Source organism: Syngnathus floridae, chromosome 6 (genome assembly GCF_059516105.1).
Source record: "Syngnathus floridae isolate MCC-2025c chromosome 6, RoL_Sflo_1.0, whole genome shotgun sequence".
Lineage (NCBI taxonomy): Eukaryota > Metazoa > Chordata > Actinopteri > Syngnathiformes > Syngnathidae > Syngnathus > Syngnathus floridae.
The window spans coordinates 4,019,603-4,039,492 of NC_142418.1; the positions used below are offsets into that span (position 1 = coordinate 4,019,603).

Sequence of the window (19,890 nt, forward strand, 5' to 3'; positions counted from 1 at the left end):
GAATTTTAACTCCAATCAGGGGTGCTGCAAAAAAAACAAGTTTGGCGCTATGTTCAAACCGGAGTGATGTCATTTCGTTGACCAGGCCATTCCTTTCATCCACCACCTGCTATTAAAACACTTTGCTTGCCTATGGATGGAAAGGTTTTTTTTCCACTCGATGACTTTATTATTTTCACTAAATGACTTTAATAAGGGGCGGCTCGGTGGGGCACTGGGTAGCATGTCCGCCTCACAGTTAGGAGGGTGCGGGTTCGATTCCACCTCCGGCCCTCCCCTGTGTGGAGTTTGCATGTTCTCCCCGGGCCCGCGTGGGTTTTCTCCGTCACTCCGGTTTCCTCCCACATTCCAAAGACATGCTTGGTAGGCTGATTGGAGACTCCAAATTGTCCCTAGGTGTGAGTGTGAGTGCGAATGGTTGTCTGTCTCTGTGTGCCCTGCGATTGGCTGGCAACCGGTTCAAGGTGTCCCCCGCCTACTGCCCGATGACGGCTGGGATAGGCTCTAGCACGCCCGCGACCTCCGTGGGGACTAAGCGGTTCAGAAAATGGATGAATGGATGGACTTTAATAAGCCGCCATATAAGAGAAAAAGTCCACTGTACGCCAGGCAAGCCGCTCAGCAAGCTCGAAGGCGACTGCCTGCCTTGCTTACTCGTTTGGCATGTCTGGTGTTGTCGACTTGACCAGATTTTAATGAATCTGTGTTATCCTGTGTTATAGAATAGTCAAAGTCTGCTTTATTGTCAATTTCCTCACATGCCAAGACATACAAAGAGATCGAAATTACGTTTCCCACTATCCCACGGTGACAAGACATAGTACACAATATACGTACATACAAGTAAACAACACAAAAAGTAAAAACAAGAAAGCACAAACAATGAATAAATAATAGCGATGAATAAATAATAAATAAACAAATAACATAATAAATAAGAGGAGCAAAAATGGAGCAAGTGTGCATACAGCAGACAGTCAGAATATAGCGCAAAAGTACAGCACGTAGAATACAATAGAATAGAATACCTTTATTGTGATTGTACTGCAGGTATACAACAAAATTGGAAGCGCTGCTCCATTGGTGTTTTGTAGGAGGTAATCGGGGTGTTTGTTCAAGGTCGCAAAGAAGTTTACCAGACATTTGCCAACAGTTTTAATAGTCCTCAACAGTTTGTCTTTTTTTTTTCTTTCCAAACAATTTGCATGTTTTAGGTAACCCTGCTGACATCACATGATACAGTGGTACCTCTACTCATGAACGCCTATACTACTTAGTAGGTACCCCTGTGAAAATCACCTGGCGCAGGAGCACGCATGCATTGAGTGAGCGGACGCTGTTGTCGTGCGGCAGACAGTACCAGCTTGTTTTCAATAAAAACATAAAGAACACACTTTTGTGTTTCACAAGTTTTATCTTTAGAAGCGAGGTTCCTTTTCTTTTATTTTCTTTTTTAAGTTTTTACTCCCGTTCTTTGTGAGGCGCTTTCAATGACCACTCACACAGTTGGAAAACTCATTAACCCCGGTATCATATCATATTGTCTTTGAGCAAGACATTGAACTATATTTTGCTCCCAGTAGGGCCTGGTAGCAGCATAATTTAGAACTTCTGTGTTTTCTTGGGGGTATTTTCTCCAATTTGAAAATTTGAATAGGTGACATCCCCGTACGAGCAAAGTTGCAGGAGTACTCACTCTAACAGCAGCCCTATTAAAATATGTCAACCCATGAGAATAAGCCCCCCCCATTTTCAGACTGATTCCAGGCCATCAACATCGACCGTTTTAGCCAACGGTGATTCCTGAGTACCAAATGACTTTTTCACGTGGCTCAGTCGTACAGTGATAGTCTCACAACTTAAAAGTGGTTCATTCAATTGAATTGCACCAAAACGTAATGTCGAGTACGTGAGCACATCGCAAGGAGTACGTGGAAGCACACAATCATTTATTATCCTGACTTTTTCTGTGTTGGGGGTATTTTTAGCAATTGTAGAAAATTAGAACCTCTCTAAGCAAAGTTAGGAGGTCTTCTTTTTTGTTATTAAGGTTTGAAAAAGCAAAACTAAAACTGTTGTTTTGATTTTCTGTGTGTTTTACACAGAGTAATCGGGCAAAAAGTGTGACTTTTGGGATAGTCCGGCACGCATTTTATGCTTTTACATTGATTCCTGTGGGAAACATTGCTTGTACTTACAAACGTTTTTACTTACAAACCCGACCGCTGTACCAATTAAGTTCATAAGTAGAGGTACCACTGTATTTGATGAAGAAAAAGAATTGCCCCATAACTAGGTATCAATTTGGGTTTTCTGGTTCATATTGTTTAAAACAGATTGGCCAAATGTTGTATTTCGTGTGACGTCACATGGTCACTGGGGCTACCCAGCCAATCGGGTTCATTAACATGTTTTGGTTGAAGCAGGTCTAGGCAGCTTGAGTGACAAGCTGCATGTGACTTTTTGGGGACTGGTGAGACGTGTAGCTGACTCAATTCAGTCTAATTAGTGTCATTTGTCAGCTGCTTGACAAACACAATGACTTTTCTCCAAAATGTTATGTCTAAATATGATATGAAAATTCAAGTATCCTTGAAAGAACTTCATTGCATTGAAGCATTTGCGTAAAATATTCATGTCCACGGTGGCATGGTGGCCACTGTTTAGCACGTCCGCCCCACAGTTCAGACTTTGCAGGTTCAATTATGGCCCCGGCCCTCCCTGTGTGGAGTTTACATGTTCTCCCAGTGGCTGCATGGGTTTTCTCTGGGTACTCCGGTTTCCACCCACATCCCAAAAACATGCATAGTAAACCAATTGAGCCATCTAAATTGCCTGTAGGTGTGAGTGCGAGAGTGAATGGTTGGTTGTCTCTGTGTGCCCTGCGATTGGCCGGCAACCAGTTCAGGGTGTGCCCCGCCTACTGCTGGGATAGGCTCCAGTATGCTCGCGACCCACATGGGGACAAGCAGTACAGAAAATGAATGGATGGTTAAAGTCCACATACAATATGTCCACACACTATGTATAAGACGGGGCCGCACGAATTTATGTGAGTATTGAGTTGCCCTAAAAAATTCTTGGGTTTGTCTATAGGAAATGGACTTGCTTATGTAATGTTTTTTGTCCATATCCTTCTGTTTTGCTGTTATTTTGAAGGTGCCCCATAGACTCTGCAAAGCCATTCAACATCTGATCAGCCATCAGGTGATTAATTCTTGTTCATAATGAAATGTTTGGCCAACCAGCCAGTTGCCCAAGTGTCAAAATAATAGCAACGTTCAACCACAGAGAGAATGGCACTTGTTGGACAGAGGAGATGATCACTGTCTCAGAAGCAATCCTGCAATGTGTTAGTAGCCAGTCGAGAAGAGTTGCAAGATAGCTGGTGCAGCGTAGCATCCAGCTTCCCTTGAGCTTCTATTTCCCGCTGTAGTGGATGTGAGCCACGGAGCTCCGTGAGTCCACCCTAGTTACGTTTTTACTACTGGTACTGTCGCTGCGTTTGGTTCACAGCAACCTGAGATGTAGAACTGCTAATTTTAAGACTTGGATTATATTATGTGTTTGATCAAAATAAGAGATTTGTGAACATCTGCTTTTACTTTAGAAAACAATTATCAACATTTCCCTTATTCTCTAACCTTACAAACCAAACCAGTTAGTGAATCATAATCATCCATCCATCCATCCATCCATCCATCCATCCATCCATCCATCCATCCATCCATCCATCCATCCATCCATCCATCCATCCATCCATCCATCCATCCATCCATCCATCCATCCACCCGCCCACCCCGTCCGTCCATCCATCCATCCATCCATCCATCCATCCATCCATCCATCCATCCATCCATCCATCCATCCATCCATCCATCCATCCATCCATCCATCCATCCATCCATCCATCCATCCATCCATCCATCCATCCGTCCATCCTTCCAAACTAACCCTGACCTTAATCTATTAACAAAAATAATAGTTTTCTGCAATTACCGTATTTTTCGGACTATAAGTCGCAGTTATTTTTTTTATAGTTTGGGTGGGGGGGGCGACTTATATGTGAATTTTTTCACAAATTTTCAAAATAAGAAAAATAAAAATAAAAGTGAAACCGCGATAAATGAACCGCGATGTAGCAAGGGATTACTGTAATTTGAATTTCAAGTGACAGCGGCGTGGCACAGCTGTTGTTTACATAAAAGACAAAAATTCGATCACGGGATGACGAAGATGACGAAGCGCCCCACGTACTACCGGCATCATTAGGGGCTTTGTTTGTAAGTGACACGGAGGACGAAGAGGATTTAATGATTTGGAGTGACACAGAAGGTTTGAAAAACCATTTAGGCTTTTACACACGCCCGGTCCTACTCTACGGAGATCTCTTTCACCTCCGTGGATGGAAGTCGGGGGCCTGCGCTCGGCCGGGTGGCTGTCCGGGGACGATGGATGGGGCTCGGACATGGCTTTTATGCACGCCTGGTCCTATTCTATGGAGCTCTCTTCCACCTCCGTGGCTGGAAGTGCCACCTCCGGGGATGGACGTCCACGCCGCCACACGCCTGGAAGTCGATGCCGGTGCTTGGGGCCGTGTGGCGGTGAACTATTTATGTTATCCATCCATCCATCCATTTTCTGAACCGCTTAGTCCCCACGGGGGTCGCGGGCGTGCTGGAGCCTATCCCAGCCGTCATCGGGCAGTAGGCGGGGGACACCCTGAACCTGTTGCCAGCCAATTGCAGGGCACACAGAGACAGACAACCATTCGCACTGACACTCACACCTAGGGACAATTTGGAGTCTTCAATCGGCCTACTAAGCATATTTTTGGAATGTGGGAGGAAACCAGAGTGCCCGGAGAAAATCCACGCGGGCCCGGGGAGAACATGCAAACTCCACACAGGGAGGGCCAGAGGTGGAATCGAACCCGCACCCTCCTAATTGTGAGGCGGACGTGCTACCCAGTACGCCACCGAGCCGCCCCTATTTATGTTATAGTTATTTGATATATTTTATTTCGTGTAGGAACTTGTATATGTTTTTATCGTTACAGTTCAGTAGCTGTTGGCTCGTTGAACTCTTGTTTTGTTAAATAAAGAGCCGTTTACCAAACCCACGTCTTTCCTTGTACTTTGTTAACGCTACAATATACACTGCTCAAAAAAATTAAAGGAACAGTTTTTTTATCAGGGTATGCCATGAATTCAATTAGACTTTTCTGATAAGGTTTTGGTCAGGTATGTGGCAGAGGGGGTTGTTAATCAGTTTCAGCTGCATTGGTGTTGATGGAATTAACAGCAGGTGCACTAGAGGGGCAACAACGAGATGGTCCCCAAAACAGGACTGATTTTGCAGGTGGAGGCCATTTCAAGTTCCTCCCTCTTGATCTTTTTTAACTGTTTTTCCACAAGTGTTGGCTTTAGCTAGAGTCATTATCACGACTGGGAGCATGAGGCGATTTCTTAACCCTCCTGAAGTTGCACAGATTGTCCAACCCCTACAGGATGGCACATCCACGCGTGCTGTTGCAAGAAGATTTGATGTGTCTCCCAGTACAATCTCCAGAGCATGGAGGAGATTCCAGGAGACAGGCAGTTACTCTAGGAGAGCTGGACAGGGCAGTAGACGGTCCTCATCCCATCAGCAGGATCGATATCTGCTGCTTTGTGCAAGGAGGAACAGGTTGAGCACTGCCCAAGCCCTACAGAATGACCTCCAGCAGGCTACTGGTGTGAATGTCTCTGCCCAAACAGTCAGAAACAGACTTCACGAGGGTGGCCTCATTGCACGTCGTCCTGTAGTGTTTCCTGTGCTCATTGCTCAGCACCGTGGAGCTCGATGGGCATTTGCCATAGAACACCACTGGCGCCCTGTGCTTTTCACAGATGAGAGCAGGTTTACCCTGAGCACCTGTGATAGACGTGAAAGGGTTTGGAGAAGCCAAGGAGAGCGCTATGCTGCCTGCAACATCATTCAGCATGACCGGTTTGGTGGTAGGTCAGTGATGGTCTGGGGACGCATTTCCATGGAGGGACGAACAAACCTCTACAGGCTAGAGAATGGTAGTCTGACTGCCATTAGGTATCGGGATGAAATCCTTGCACCCATGGTCAGACCCTACGCTGGTGCAATAGGTCCTGGGTTCCTCCTGATCCACAACAATGCCCGGCCTATTGTGGCAAGAGTATGCAGACAGTATCTGGAGGGTGAAGGGATTGACACAATTGAATGGCCCTTACGATCACCTGATCTAAACCCGATAGAACACCTCTGGGACATAATGTTTTGGTCCATCAGACACCGCCAGGTTACTCCTCAGACTTTACAGGAGCTTGCTGATGCCCTTGCAGGCATGCCAAACATACAGCCCGCGGGCCGGATCCGGCCCATTGGATCATTTAATCCGGCCCGGCATAAATTTCTGAGTATGTCAAAAAAAGAAGCGAGTCTCTAGCTCATTTCTATCAAAAGTCATGATTTTTTAAAATAAATACAAACCAAGTGCTCCCTCCGGCCATGGGAGGGCAGTAAATGTGTAAAAGAGCTCACGTCCAGCGGCATTGACACGAGTTAGTACTAAAACCAAACCGTCAATCTTGCTTCACAATTCACCACAAGTTATCGGTTAACACACCCTTCCCAAAATGGCACTGTCAAAAAAAAGAAAAGTGGACACGGAGTGCAGAGTTTTCAAGTAAAAATGGACTGAGCACTATTTATTCACAGAAGTTACTCTGCGCATTTCTCTTGTCTCACAGCTGTTCGTCCGGAGGCACCGGACCGTCCCGATAATGATTTGAAAAAATATTAAGACAACATAACAGCTTTTCTGCGAGAGTTTGAGCAAAGGTTTCAGGTATTCAGTGAACTTGAGAACAAATTTGGCTTTTTTCGCTCGCCATTTACAGTGAAGCCTTCTGATATGCCAGCTGACATTCAACTCGAGCTTATTGACTTGCAGTGCGATTCCGCGATGAAGGATAAATTTGGGTCCGTGGGATTGGGTACGTTTTATCAATATCTCGTGCCAGGTTACCCCAAATTAACAGCCATGGCTGCAAACGTTCTATCCATGTTTACTTACTTATCTTTGTGAACAGGTTTTCTCCGTAATGAACAATAATAAAACAAAGCAGCGCTCAAGGTTAACAAATAAACACTTGAATGATATTGTTAAATGTACTGCTACTCAGGATTTGACACTCAATATTGATACACTTGTGAAGGCAAAAAGATCCCAAGTTTCAGGAGCCAGCAGCAGCAAGTAGACTGCAGGAGTGCAGTGAAAGAGAAAAAAAGTGTGATGACACGAAATTTGTTTGCACTCATTAATACAGATCATTAAAAATGAGATTAATCTGGTTTCATATTAAAGACAGTTAATAATGTGCAGTATAGTCTCAGCTTCAGTAGGCCCAGCCTAGTAGTTTGATCGGATGTAGTATAAGCATGCACTGCTCTAACTTTTATTTTGTATTTCTTTTTTTATTTATTTCAAAGCAGTACGACAATTAAGGCGAGAATTGAGTTTGTTAAGTGTGGTGAGTTGGTTCAGGTGTAAAACTGCATTCACTTCATTGTTAAAATAAACCAGTGAACCATGAAATCATTTTTTTTCCATTGTTTGTGAAAAAAATGCATTGTGACAAGATTCCTTGTCATCCGTGATTATAATATGTAGGGTAGGCTACAAATGTAGGCTGAATGATAAAGCATAGTACTGAAAAACAAAGCAGAATATTTGGAGTTGACATTCTTTTACTGATCCGGCCCACCTGAGAACAGAAAGTCTGAATCCGGCCCCAGAGCCAAACTGAGTTTGACATGCCTGCCTTAGACAGATCTGGGAGGACATCTCACAAGACACCATCCGTCGTTTCATTAGGAGCATGCTGCGACGTTGTCAAGCATGCATACAAGCTCGTGGGGGCCACACAAGATATTGAAAAGAATTTTGAGTTGCAGAAATTGAATTTAGGCAAAAAGGACGAGCCTGCCATGTCATTTTTCACTTTGATTTTTGGGGTGTCTGTATACTGAGCCCTCTGTAGGCTGAAAACTTTTATTTCCATCAAAAGATGTGACATCCTTTTGTTCCTGAGACATTAAACTGTGTTAAAAGTGTTCCTTTAATTTTTTTGAGCGGTGTAGTTATATACTAGATCTGTGGAATAACGACGAGGCTGACGTCAGGGCGGATGCGCGACGTTGTTGACAAAGGACAAGGAATTTGATCGATGGAGTTAATGATTTGGAGTGGCACAGATGGGTTAATAATATTATTGCTTATATAATAGTTATTTGATATATAATTTATATATCGTTATATAGGCCTGTGTAATATTTTGAAGTGCAAGCGCCGTCAGCGGCGTTTACCCGGCCGGCATTGTTGACGTAAAGGACGATCGATGGATTTAATGATTTGTAGTGACACAGATGGTTTGATAATATTATTGCTTATATAATAGTTATTTGATATATAATTTTTATATCGTTATATGGGCCTGTGGAATATTTTGAAGTGCAAGCACCGTCAGCGGCGCGCAGCCGGCCGGCATTGTTAACATAAAGGACGATCGATGGATTTAATGAATTGGAGTGACACAGATGGTTTTATAAACGTGTTATTTATGTAAGAGTTATTTGAATAACTCTGAATGTTACTTTAGGCCCGTTCTCAGCTCTTCGTTTGTGTTTATGTCACGTAAGCATACCTATCATTTAGCCTGTTGTTGCTCGTTCATGTCTGTTCTTGGTGTTGGATTTTGTCGAATAAATTTTCCCCAAAATGCGATTTATACTCAGGAGCGACTTATATATGTTTTTTTTTCACGTTATTGTGCATTTTATGGCTAATGCGACCTATATTCCGGAGCGACTTTTAGTCCAAAAAATACGGTATTAAAGGGCATATTTTCTCACTTGCGCTGAAGTCAATTTTGTGCACCTTTCTTGCACACTATTTAGGTGCCAGGATATTCCCGTCCCGACTCTTAACACACCCAGCATATGTAATCTGAGAACATGTCTAACAAGCCTAAGGGTGGTGTACTCTTTTGTCTAAAACTATCATTAAAGCCTTCCACTTTCGCTGCATTTTTCCTCTAAAAAAATCATGGAATTGGTCCGCTGGTCCCTCATTGAAATCAACCAATTGTTTTTGTGGCCGGGTGATATATTTATCATTTATATATTAAATAACTGCATCAACTGTTTATGGCATGACCCAGCCCTGAGTACTACAGCTATTATAACTGACAGACTGTTCTGGCTGACGTGATAGACTGATGGTCGCACTGACTAGTGAAAAAAAATACTTGCTTTTAGCCTTTTACACTCGGATAAAGTAATTAGAATGTGTTATTTTATGTTTTTTTATCTTTGTAATTGACAGCATCACAAAGGGGGCACAACTTAAGCAGTGGTTGAGAAAGCTGAGTCATTAAATGTGGCTACTCATGTTACACAATTGCAATGATAGATTCTTATAAGTTTGTTGGAAGTGTGTCCTTCTGTGTTTCAGTGGATCTATTTGAGATCCGAGAGGTTCGCCCTGGAAGAAATTCTAAAGACTTTGAACGGTTCAAAGATGGCAAAGATAAACATGACGACAGCACTTGTTTTACCATCTTCTATGGCTCACAGTTTGTTCTCAACACATTAAGTCTAGGAGGTGAGTATGATTTTTATATTTGAATAATAAATGTTATAGCCTTGTGCATATACAGTGAATGATAGCATACTTGAAACTCGGCACCTGCAAATTCATCTATTCACCCCCCAACATTTGTGTATTACATAATTACTATCCACTTTTGTTTCAACAGCCCTGAAACATACTTTGTAGTGGACGGTTTGCTACTCACTGTCTGATGTTACAAACACTAATAAGTTCCAAATGCTGCCTCTTTACCACATAGCTTATCTTTTTTCTCCACCATGTTGCTAGTGTTAACATTGACAAACCCATCAAACTCATCAGCATAAAAAAAAAAATCATGATACAAATGGAAAAAAGGGCAAGTTTATAGGTTATTGAAAAACTTACTTGTACTGTCTCAAGTTTTAGGGGCAAAATGTTGCTATTTATGTGCAGTTTACCCTGATTATTATTTTAGCAATATGAGCACCTATAAAACAACACCGGTGTTCACCATTGTGAACACAAAACGGACTAGTGCTTCTAAAGTCGCCCTTAGGTTTTAGAGGTTCGTTTTGTCAGGCGCTTTAGGCCTTAAACGGTTAAGTAGAACCTCACATTGCATTGTTGTGGCTCACGATAGAATTAGAGTCAGTTATTGCACACGTTAGTTCATAACTGGAAAAAAAAAACCGCAAATTGGTTTGTTAGTGTTGGGGTTCTGCACAGGTGCTGGTATCGGCTAGAGCAGGGGTCGGCAACCCGCGGCTCCAGAGCCGCATGCGGCTCTTTAGCATGCCCCTAGCAGCTCCCTAGAGTTTTTGCAAAAATGCGTGAAAATGGACAAATATGGGTTTTTTTTGTTGTTGTTTTTTTAAATATGTTTTTTAGATGGTAATCACAACACAACCATACTTGTGCTGTAAAAATGTATGTAGTTATAAATACGATATTAAAAATACTGAATTTAAGAATGACGCCAAATAGCAAAATTGTGTCATAGCCTGCGACACAGCACAGGTGAGTTGTAAACAAACAGGTGTGTGAGTGATGGGCCATGGATTCAAAAGGCAAAAAGAGAAAGATTGCTGATGAGAACAGATGGTTTAAGAAAGAATGGACTGAACTATTTGCTTTCATTGCCAATGCTGAAGCATTGCCTGCATGTTTGATTTGCAATGAGAAGTTGTCAAACAACAAGAGGAATTTGGAGCGACATTTTCAGCTAAAGCATGCTAAATTTGCTGCCGATCACCCAGTTGCAACTGAGAGGAAAGGTGCAATTGCAGTGCTGATGGAGAAATTTGAGGACCGAAAAAACAAGAAGTGGATTGCATCTCCAAACTCTACTACTGCTGCAAGTTTTGTTGTAGCCCCGGAGATAATAAAGCACGGAAAACCATTCACCGATGGCGAGTACATGAAGGATTCATTCATTAAAAGTGCCTATTTTCGGACTTCAAAAACAAAACCGAGATCATTCAGAAAATTAAAGACATGCCGCTCTGCACAAAATATATCACCGATCAGCAAATCGAGGACATCAATTCAGCTCCAGCTTTTTCTCAATTGCCTGTGATGGATGAGTCGTGTGACGTGACCGATATCGAACAGACAGCACTGCTATGCAGGTACGTGAACGCTAATGGGCCGCAAGAAGAAATGATCAAATTGATACCACTATTTTTTTTTTTAATTTTCAATAGTAGGCATACGACTTATGTATTGACAGTCTATGTTGCATTATAAAAGGCTTTTAGAGTTTTGTGGCTCCAGACAGGTATGTTTTTGTATTTTTGGGCCAATATGGCTCTTTGAACATTTTGGGTTGCCGAACCCTGGGCTAGAGCCATCCGTCCAGCAGGGGGGTAACTGTACCTACTCCCCAATCACTAGTAGAACCACTTTTGCTTTTACACTTTACATTTTCCCCAGTTCTTCCTTCAGTCCTTTAAAAACCAGCTCAGTGGCCTAGTAGTAGAGTGTCCGCCCTGAGACTGGAAGGTTGTGGGTTCAAACCCCGCCTGGGTCATACCAAAGACTATAAAAATGGGACCCATTGCCTCCCTGCTTGGCACTCAGCATTAAGGGTTGGAATTGGGGGGTTAGATCACCAAATGATTCCCGGGCGCGGCACCGCTGCTGCCCACTGCTCCCTTCGGGGATGGGTTAAATGCAGAGACGAATTTCACCGCACCCAGTTGTGTGTGTGACAATCATTGGGACTTTAACTTTAACTTTTATATTTCTCCAGCTTTTCGTGCACCTTTTTCCAGCTATCACCAGTTTGTCAGTCTGGATATGGAAGTCCGACAGAATCTTGGCCTGGCTGTTCTCAACCACCTTTGAAGATGTCTGCCGTCTTGGTTCTCTGACCTCACATCTATATTTGGTCCAGATATTCCAGAACACTATTCCTGCTACCTGGTTAGGCCGTTCCATGTATGCCTTGTCTGCCAGCTTCTTACACCCGGCTGTGATATGCTGTACCGTTCTCTTTTTACCGCCTACACCCGGGATCCTGTCTGATCTAGAAGAGCCCGGCCCTACTGATTTTGTAAACACAAGCTTGTTCTTATGCTGCCATGATTCGCGCTTCCATGCTATCTTTCAGTCCAGTCTTTACCAGCTACCGGTATGTTTTGTCAATGTCAGTCACTTCTGCAATTTGACGGTACCATCCCATGCAGAGATTGTCTTTCCATGACAGTCCATTGGTCTCCTTCTCCTTACTGGGCTCCTGTTGCTTGACTTAGTAAGTCATCCCTGCAGTCCTCTCTGCATCCATTGCAGCCTGGTCATACTGGAAGAGCGACCCTCCCATCTGTGGTCTCTTCTCAAGGTTTCTTGTTTCCCCTAGCTGGAGTTTTGAGTTTTTTTCCTTGCCCTCTTGGGAGTTTAAGATCAGGGGATGTTTGAGAATATTTGCCATTTTTCACATGTCCTGAGTATTGTTAGTCACCTAAATGTTGAACAGAGCCTGTGATTTACCGAAGTCAAATTCCTTGTTTGGCACGCTCAAACATGGCGAATAAAAACTCTTGAATCTTGAATCTTGAAATGTATTCTTGGAGGCTTGTTGTGTCTTTCTGGATAATGGTCTGGACACTCAGTAGTCCATAACCTCCCTTATTTCTGTTTTGTGTACAGCCTCAGGATTTTGGACTTAGGGTGGAACCATCTGTGCATTGTCTTGATATCAGTGGCTTGTGTCTCTTCAAGTGGCCAAGGAATTATGTCAGAAGGGTAACTGATTACTGGCAATGCACAGGTGTTAATGGCCTGTATCTTATTCTTGTCACTCAGATGACTATTCAGGATCTGTTTCATTGTTGGGAGCATGTCTATGCATCTGGATTAAAGGATGGGGTTTCGGGTTGTCAAATCGTGCACTTATCTAATGTAAGTGACTGGCTCTCCGTTTAAAGGGTAAAATTCTGTACTTTAGCCCCGCTGCTGTAACGCAGCCTTTAAGGCGAGGCGAGAATTTATTTAAGCCGGTCCGGAAAGAAGATTCATTCCGAGTCTAACCGCTGTTCAAGTAATCAATCTATTATTAGATTAATGCCGTCATTTCCGGACGCCAGTCCCTTTAAAAGCAAAAAAAAAAAAACGTTGAGTAATTACTTGGTCGAGACCCGGGATCACATTGAACATTGAATATTTGGAAGTGCAACCGGCGTCAGCAGCGCGCACCCGGCATTGTTGACATAAAGGACGATCGATGGATTTAATGATTTGGAGTGACACAGATGGTGTCATAATAATATTGCTTATATGATAGTTATTTGATATATAATTTATATATCGTTATATGGGCCTGTGGAATATTTGGAAGTGCAACCGCCGTCAGCAGCGCACACCCGCCATTGTTGACATAAAGGATGCTCGATGGATTTAATGATTTGAAGTGATACAGATGGTACAATAATAATATTGCTTATATGATAGTGATTTGATATATAATTTATATATCGTTATATGGGCCTGTGGAATATTTTGAAGTGCAACCGCTGTCAGCGGCGCGCACCCGGCATTGTTGACATAAAGGACGATCAATGGATTTAATGATTTGGAGTGACACCGATGGTTTGATAATAATATTGCTTATATGATAGTTATCTGATATATAATTTATATATCGTTATGAGCCTGTGGAATAATTTGAAGTGCAACCGCCGTCAGCATTGTTGAAATAAAGGACGATCAATGGATTTAAGGATTTGGAGTGACACAGATGGTTTGGTAAAGGTGTTATTTATGTTATAGTTATTTGGATAACTGTCAATGTTACGTCAGGCCCGTTCTCAGCTCTTCATTTGTGTTTATGTCACGTTAGCATACCGCATCGTTGAGCCTGTTGTTGCTCGTTCAAGTCTGTTCTTGGTGATGGATTTTGTCGAATTAATTTCCCCCAAAATGCGACTTAAACTACGGTGCAACTTATATATGTTTTTTTCCTCTTTATGGTTTATTTTATGGCTGATGCGACTATTACTCCGGCGTGACTTTTGGTCTGAAAAATACGGTACATTGGTTTTTTTCAGACTGTGGCTGACAAATACTATATATAATAATATACTATATACTCCGGAGCGACTTGTCTATGTTTTTTTCACTTTATTGTGCATTTTATGGCTAATGCGACGTATATTTCGGAGCGACTTTTAGTCCGAAAAATACAGTATATACCGTAATTGCCGGACTATAAGCCGCGACTTTTTTCCAAAATTTTGGACCCTGCGGCTTATAGTCAGGTGCGGCTTATATAAGATTTTTTTCGTGATTTTTGTGATGACTTGATCACTTTTACTCTTAACACTATTATATACAGTAAAAGCTACAAAACAAACTGACAAATAACTCGTTTTCAAATCAGACGAGTAAAAACTGGTCAAATATTTCTAAAAAAAGCTATTATTAAAAGTGAAGACAATTTGCAATTCTAGTAATGACACACGAATTTGATGCACAATTTGTCTTCGCGGGCCACATAGAATGATGTGGTGGGCCGTATCTGGCCCCCGGGCCTTGAGTTTGACACCTGTGCTCTAAACCCTTTCTCTTACTCTGCCATATCACTCAGAGATTACACAAAGCAGTGGCGCTGTTTGGACAATCTGCATTGTAATTGTACTAAGTTCATCTTGTTTTTCCTTTTTTTAATCACTTCACTGGTTTCTTTTAAATCAAACAAGTTGTTTGATAATAACTTGTTTGATATAAAAGAAACCAGTGAAGTAATCTGCATTGTATTAAAACCCAATCAATCAGCATTTAAATTCAATTCTTCTGACATTTTGCTCACCAAAAACAGGTTGTAATGAATGTGAACTTTTAATGCATTTTATTCAGAAGGTTACTTTGAACCTTAAACGGCGGCGCGGCGTACTTATGGATTTTTACGGCCTCCGGCCTCCAGGAGGCGCTCTAGCAAGAAGCAAGAACGAGACAGGCGAAGAAGAGATAATGCGCCGAAGAAGACGGGCTAGTTTTTGTTTACATTTCGCGCATCACGCGATCAAGACGGACATTACTGAAAGGAAGCCTTTATACACAAACCGTCATCATGGGGGACAAAATAAATGCATATGATGCAGCTTTTAAGCCAAAGGCAGTCGATGTTGATGACATTATCTTGTGTCTACTCTGGAGCGTACTTATGGATTTTTACGGCCTCCGCTCTCCAGGGGGCGCTCTAGCAGGAAGCAAGAGTGAGACAGACGAAGAAGAGATAATGCGCCGAAGAAGACGAGATCGTCTCGCGCATCACGCACACACCCACGTTAACACAAAGACAGGAAGCTTTTATACATAAACCGTCTTTATGGGGGATAAAATAAATGAATATGATGCCGCTTTTAAGCTATACGTGTCGCTCGCTAGTTTAATATAATGTAGCACTTCGTGCATGAATAAGATTAGCATGAACAGAACCTCTTCACACTCGAAGAAATGCATAAAACCGACGACGAAAGAGACTGAGAAAGTGTGAGGCGAAGGATATCTAACGCCATTCCAATCGGACACTAAGGAGGAAGACTTGGTTTCAGTGCACAGGAGGAAGATGAAGACGGCTCTTTTTGTACTTTTACTGGTATGTTTTTTTTAACCAGCCCTGTTCGTGCTGTGCTACCGTGTTGCTGCTGTGTAACCGCCGCCATTACCGCCGCGTCTCAGTGACTTTGCTGTGTTAATTCCGTGTTGTTGTGGTATTACTGCCGCGTCGCAGGCAGTGTTTGGAAAGAAATGTTAAGGTATGTTATTAAAGCTTTAAAAAAAACTTTCTGTGTCCAGTCTTTCTTTGCTAATAACTCGCGTGCACACTACTACTGCTGCGTCACAGGCAATGTTTAGAAAGACATGTTCAAGTATGTTATTAAAACGTTAAAAAGGCTTTCTATGTACTTTCTTTCTTTGTAAAAAACTCGTGTGCAAGTGCGGCTTATAGTCCGGTGCGGCTTATGTAAGAAAAAAAATGAAATATCCCTGAATTTTAGCTAGTGCGGCTTATAATCCGGTGCGGCTTATAGTCCGGCAATTACGGTATATATATATATATATATATATATATATATATATATATATATATATATATATATATATATATATATATATATATATACAGGACTGTCTCAGAAAATTAGAATATTGTGATAAAGTTCTTTATTTTCTGAAATGCAGTTAAAAAACCCAAAATGTCATACATTCTGGATTCATGACAACCCAACTGAAATATTGCAAGCCTTTTATTATTTTATTATTGCTGATTATGGCATACATCTTAAGAAAACTCAAATATCCTATCTCAAAATATTAGAATATCATGAAAAAGTATACCAGTAGGGTATTCAACTAATCACTTGAATCGTCCAATTAACTCGAAACACCTGCAAGGGTTTCTTGAGCCTTCAAAAACACTCAGGTTGGTTCAGTAAACTAAATCACAAGTATGGGGAAGACTGCTGATCTGAATGCTGTCCAGAGGACCATCATTGACTCTCTCCATCAGGTGGGTAAGACACAAAAAGAAATTTCTCAAAGAGCAAGCTGTTCACAAAGTGCAGTTTCAAAGTACATCCACAAAAAGTCTGTTGGAAGGGGGAAATGTGGCAGGAAACGCTGCACAACCAAGAGAGATGACCACAGCCTTAACAGCATTTTGAAGAAGAGTCGCTTCCAGAATTTGGGGGAGTGGACTGAAGCTGGAGTCCAGGTATTAAAAGCCACTGTTCACAGACATGTCTACAATAGCCTCATTCCCATGGTCAAGCCACTTCTGAACTCAAGACAACCGACGAAGTGTCTGACTTGGGCTATGGAAAAGAAGCACTGGACAGTTCCAGAGTGGTCCAAAGTCCTCTTTTCAGATGAAAGCAAGTTTTGTATTTCATTTGGGAGTCAAGGCGCCAGAGTCTGGAGAAAGGCTGAAGAGAAGCAAAAACCTAGTTGCTTGAAATCCAGTGTGAAGTTCCCGCAGTCAGCGATGGTTTGAGGAGCCATGTCAGCTGCTGGTGTTGGTCCACTGCATGCACTACATGCTTCCGTCTGCTGAAAAACTCTATGGAGATGATGATTTCATTTTCCAGCATGATCTGGCACCTGCCCACAGCGCCAAAACCACCAGTAAATGGTGTACTGACCATGGCATTACTGTCCTCGATTGGCCTGCCAATTCTCCTGACCTGAACCCCATAGAGAATTTGTGGGGTATTGTGAGGAAGAAGCTGAAAGACACCAGACCCAACTATGCAAATGAGCTAAAGGCTGCTATTGAAGCATCCTGGGTATCCATAACACCTCAGCAATGCCACAGGCTGATTGCCTCCATGCCATGCCGCATTGATGCAGTAATCCATGCAAAAGGATTCCCAACCAAGTACTGAGTGCATTAATGGACATTTTCAAATGTTTGATTTTTTTAAATTTTAAATCTTTTTTTTACTTGGTCTGAGGAAATATTCTAATTTTTTTAGATCGGATTTTTGAGTTTTCTTAAGCTGTAAGCCATACTCAGCAATATTAAAATAATAAAGGGCTTGCAATATTTCAGTTGATTTGTAATGAATACAGAATGTATGACATTTTTTTTTTAATTGCATTACAGAAAATAAAGAACTTTATCACAATATTCTAATTCTCTGAGACAGTCCTGTATATATATATATATATATATATATATATATATATATATATATATATATATATGTATATATATATATATGTATATATATATACTATATATATATATATATATATATATAGTATATATATAGTATATATAGTATATATATATATACATATACATATATATATATAGTATATATATATATATATATATATATATATATATATATATATATATATATATATATATATATATATATATATTCCTATATTCGCATTCCTATAAAAGCTCATAATAGTCACAAGCAACACAGGCAGAATAAGCAGCAGCCATAGTAGTGTTTCAATATAGTATTTTTGTTGTTGTTTTTTTCTTCAAGATACCGCACAGCAGTGGTCCACAGCCTTTTTACAAGTGTATAAAAGTGATCAAGTCATCACAAAAATCACGAAAAAAAATCTTATATAAGCCGCACCTGACTATAAGCCGCAGGGTTCAAAATTTTGGAAAAAAGTCGCGGCTTATAGTCCGGAAATTACGGTATATATGTTTTTTTTCACTTTTTGGGGCATTTTATGGCTGGTGCGACTTATACTCCGGAGCGACGTATAGTCCGGAAAATACGGTATATGTGAAATTATTCACAAATTTTCAAAATTCAAAAATTCGCAATGTAGTGAAACCGCGATAAACGAAACGCGATGTAGCAAAGGATTACTGTAATTTGAACTGTATTTTAACTGTATTACTATAATTGCGCGGCGCACACGCGGCAGTTGTTTACATAAAAGACAAAGGATTCGATCACGGAATTCAATGACTTGGAGTGATAGAGATTGTTTGATAAAATTGTTGTTTATAATTATATGGGCCTGTGGAATAATTCGAACTGCTCCGACGTCAGCGGCGCGGCACACACATGGCATTGATTCCATAAAGGACGATCGATGGATTTAATGATTTTCAGTGACACCGATGTTTTGACAATATTGTTCCATCCATCCATCCATCTTCTTCCGCTTATCCGGGGTCGGGTCGCGGGGGCAGCAGCTTTAGGAGGGACTCCCAGACTTCCCTCTCCCCAGCCACTTCATCCAGCTCATCCCGGGGGATCCCAAGGCGTTCTCAGGCCAGCTGAGAGACATAGTCTCTCCAGCGCGTCCTGGGTCGTCCCCGGGGTGTCCTACCGGTGGGACATGCCCGGAACACCTCCCCAGGGAGGCGTCCAAGAGGCATCCTGATAAGATGCTCGAGCCACCTCATCTGGCTCCTCTCAACGTGGAGCAGTAGCGACTCTACTCCGAGTCTCTCCCGGATGACCGAGCTTCTCACCCTTTCTCTAAGGGAGAGCCCGGACATCCTGCGGAGAAAACTCATTTCGGCCGCTTGTATCCAGGATCTCGTTCTTTCGGTCACGACCCATAGATCGTGACCATAGGTGAGGGTAGGAGCGTAAATCGACCGGTAAATTGAGAGCTTTGCCTTTTGGCTCAGCTCTCTCTTCACCACAACGGACCGGTACAGGGTCCGCATTACTGCCGACGCTGCACCGATCCGCCTGTCGATCTCGCGCTCCATCCTCCCCTCCCTCGTAAACAAGACTCCAAGATACTTGAACTCCTCCACTTGGGGCAGGTTCTCATCCCCGATCCGGAGAGGGCATTCCACCCTTTTCCGATCGAGGACCATGGACTCGGATTTGGAGGTGCTGACCCTCATCCCGACCGCTTCACACTCGGCTGCGAACCGTTCCAGCGAGAGCTGGAGATCACAGCCTGAAGAAGCCAACAGCACCACGTCATCTGCAAAAAGCAGAGACGCGATGTTGAAGTCCCCAAACCGGACCCCCTCAACGCCTCAGTTGCGCCTAGAAATTCTGTCCATAAAAATTATGAACAGAATCGGTGACAAAGGGCAGCCTTGGCGGAGTCCAACCCTCACTGGGAACGAATCCGACTTACTGCCGGAAATGCGGACCAGACTCTGGCATCGGTGATACAGGGACCGAACCGCCCTTATCAGTTGGCTCGGCACCCCGTACTCCCGAAGCACCCTCCACAGAACCTCCCGAGGGACACGGTCGAACGTCTTCTCCAAGTCCACAAAACACATGTGG

At 42.4% G+C, this 19,890-nt stretch overlaps 1 protein-coding gene across 10 annotated transcripts in view; it reads left to right on the plus strand.

Moving 5' to 3' along the window:
• plcg2 (phospholipase C, gamma 2) overlaps positions 1 to 19,890 on the plus strand; it is a 145,210-nt gene that overhangs the window by 14,335 nt on the left and 110,985 nt on the right. For 8 of the 10 annotated variants that reach the window (XR_015859134.1, XM_088379312.1, XM_088379319.1 and 5 more), the window contains one exon: positions 9,530 to 9,679. The exons of the other annotated variants lie outside the window; for them this stretch is intronic. Coding sequence is in view for 5 of the 8 variants with exons in the window: in XM_088379312.1 (XP_088235438.1) it covers positions 9,530 to 9,679 (150 nt within the window). In the remaining 3 variants the exon portion in view is untranslated. The remainder of the gene's footprint in view (positions 1 to 9,529; positions 9,680 to 19,890) is intronic. 10 annotated transcript variants of the gene reach the window in all.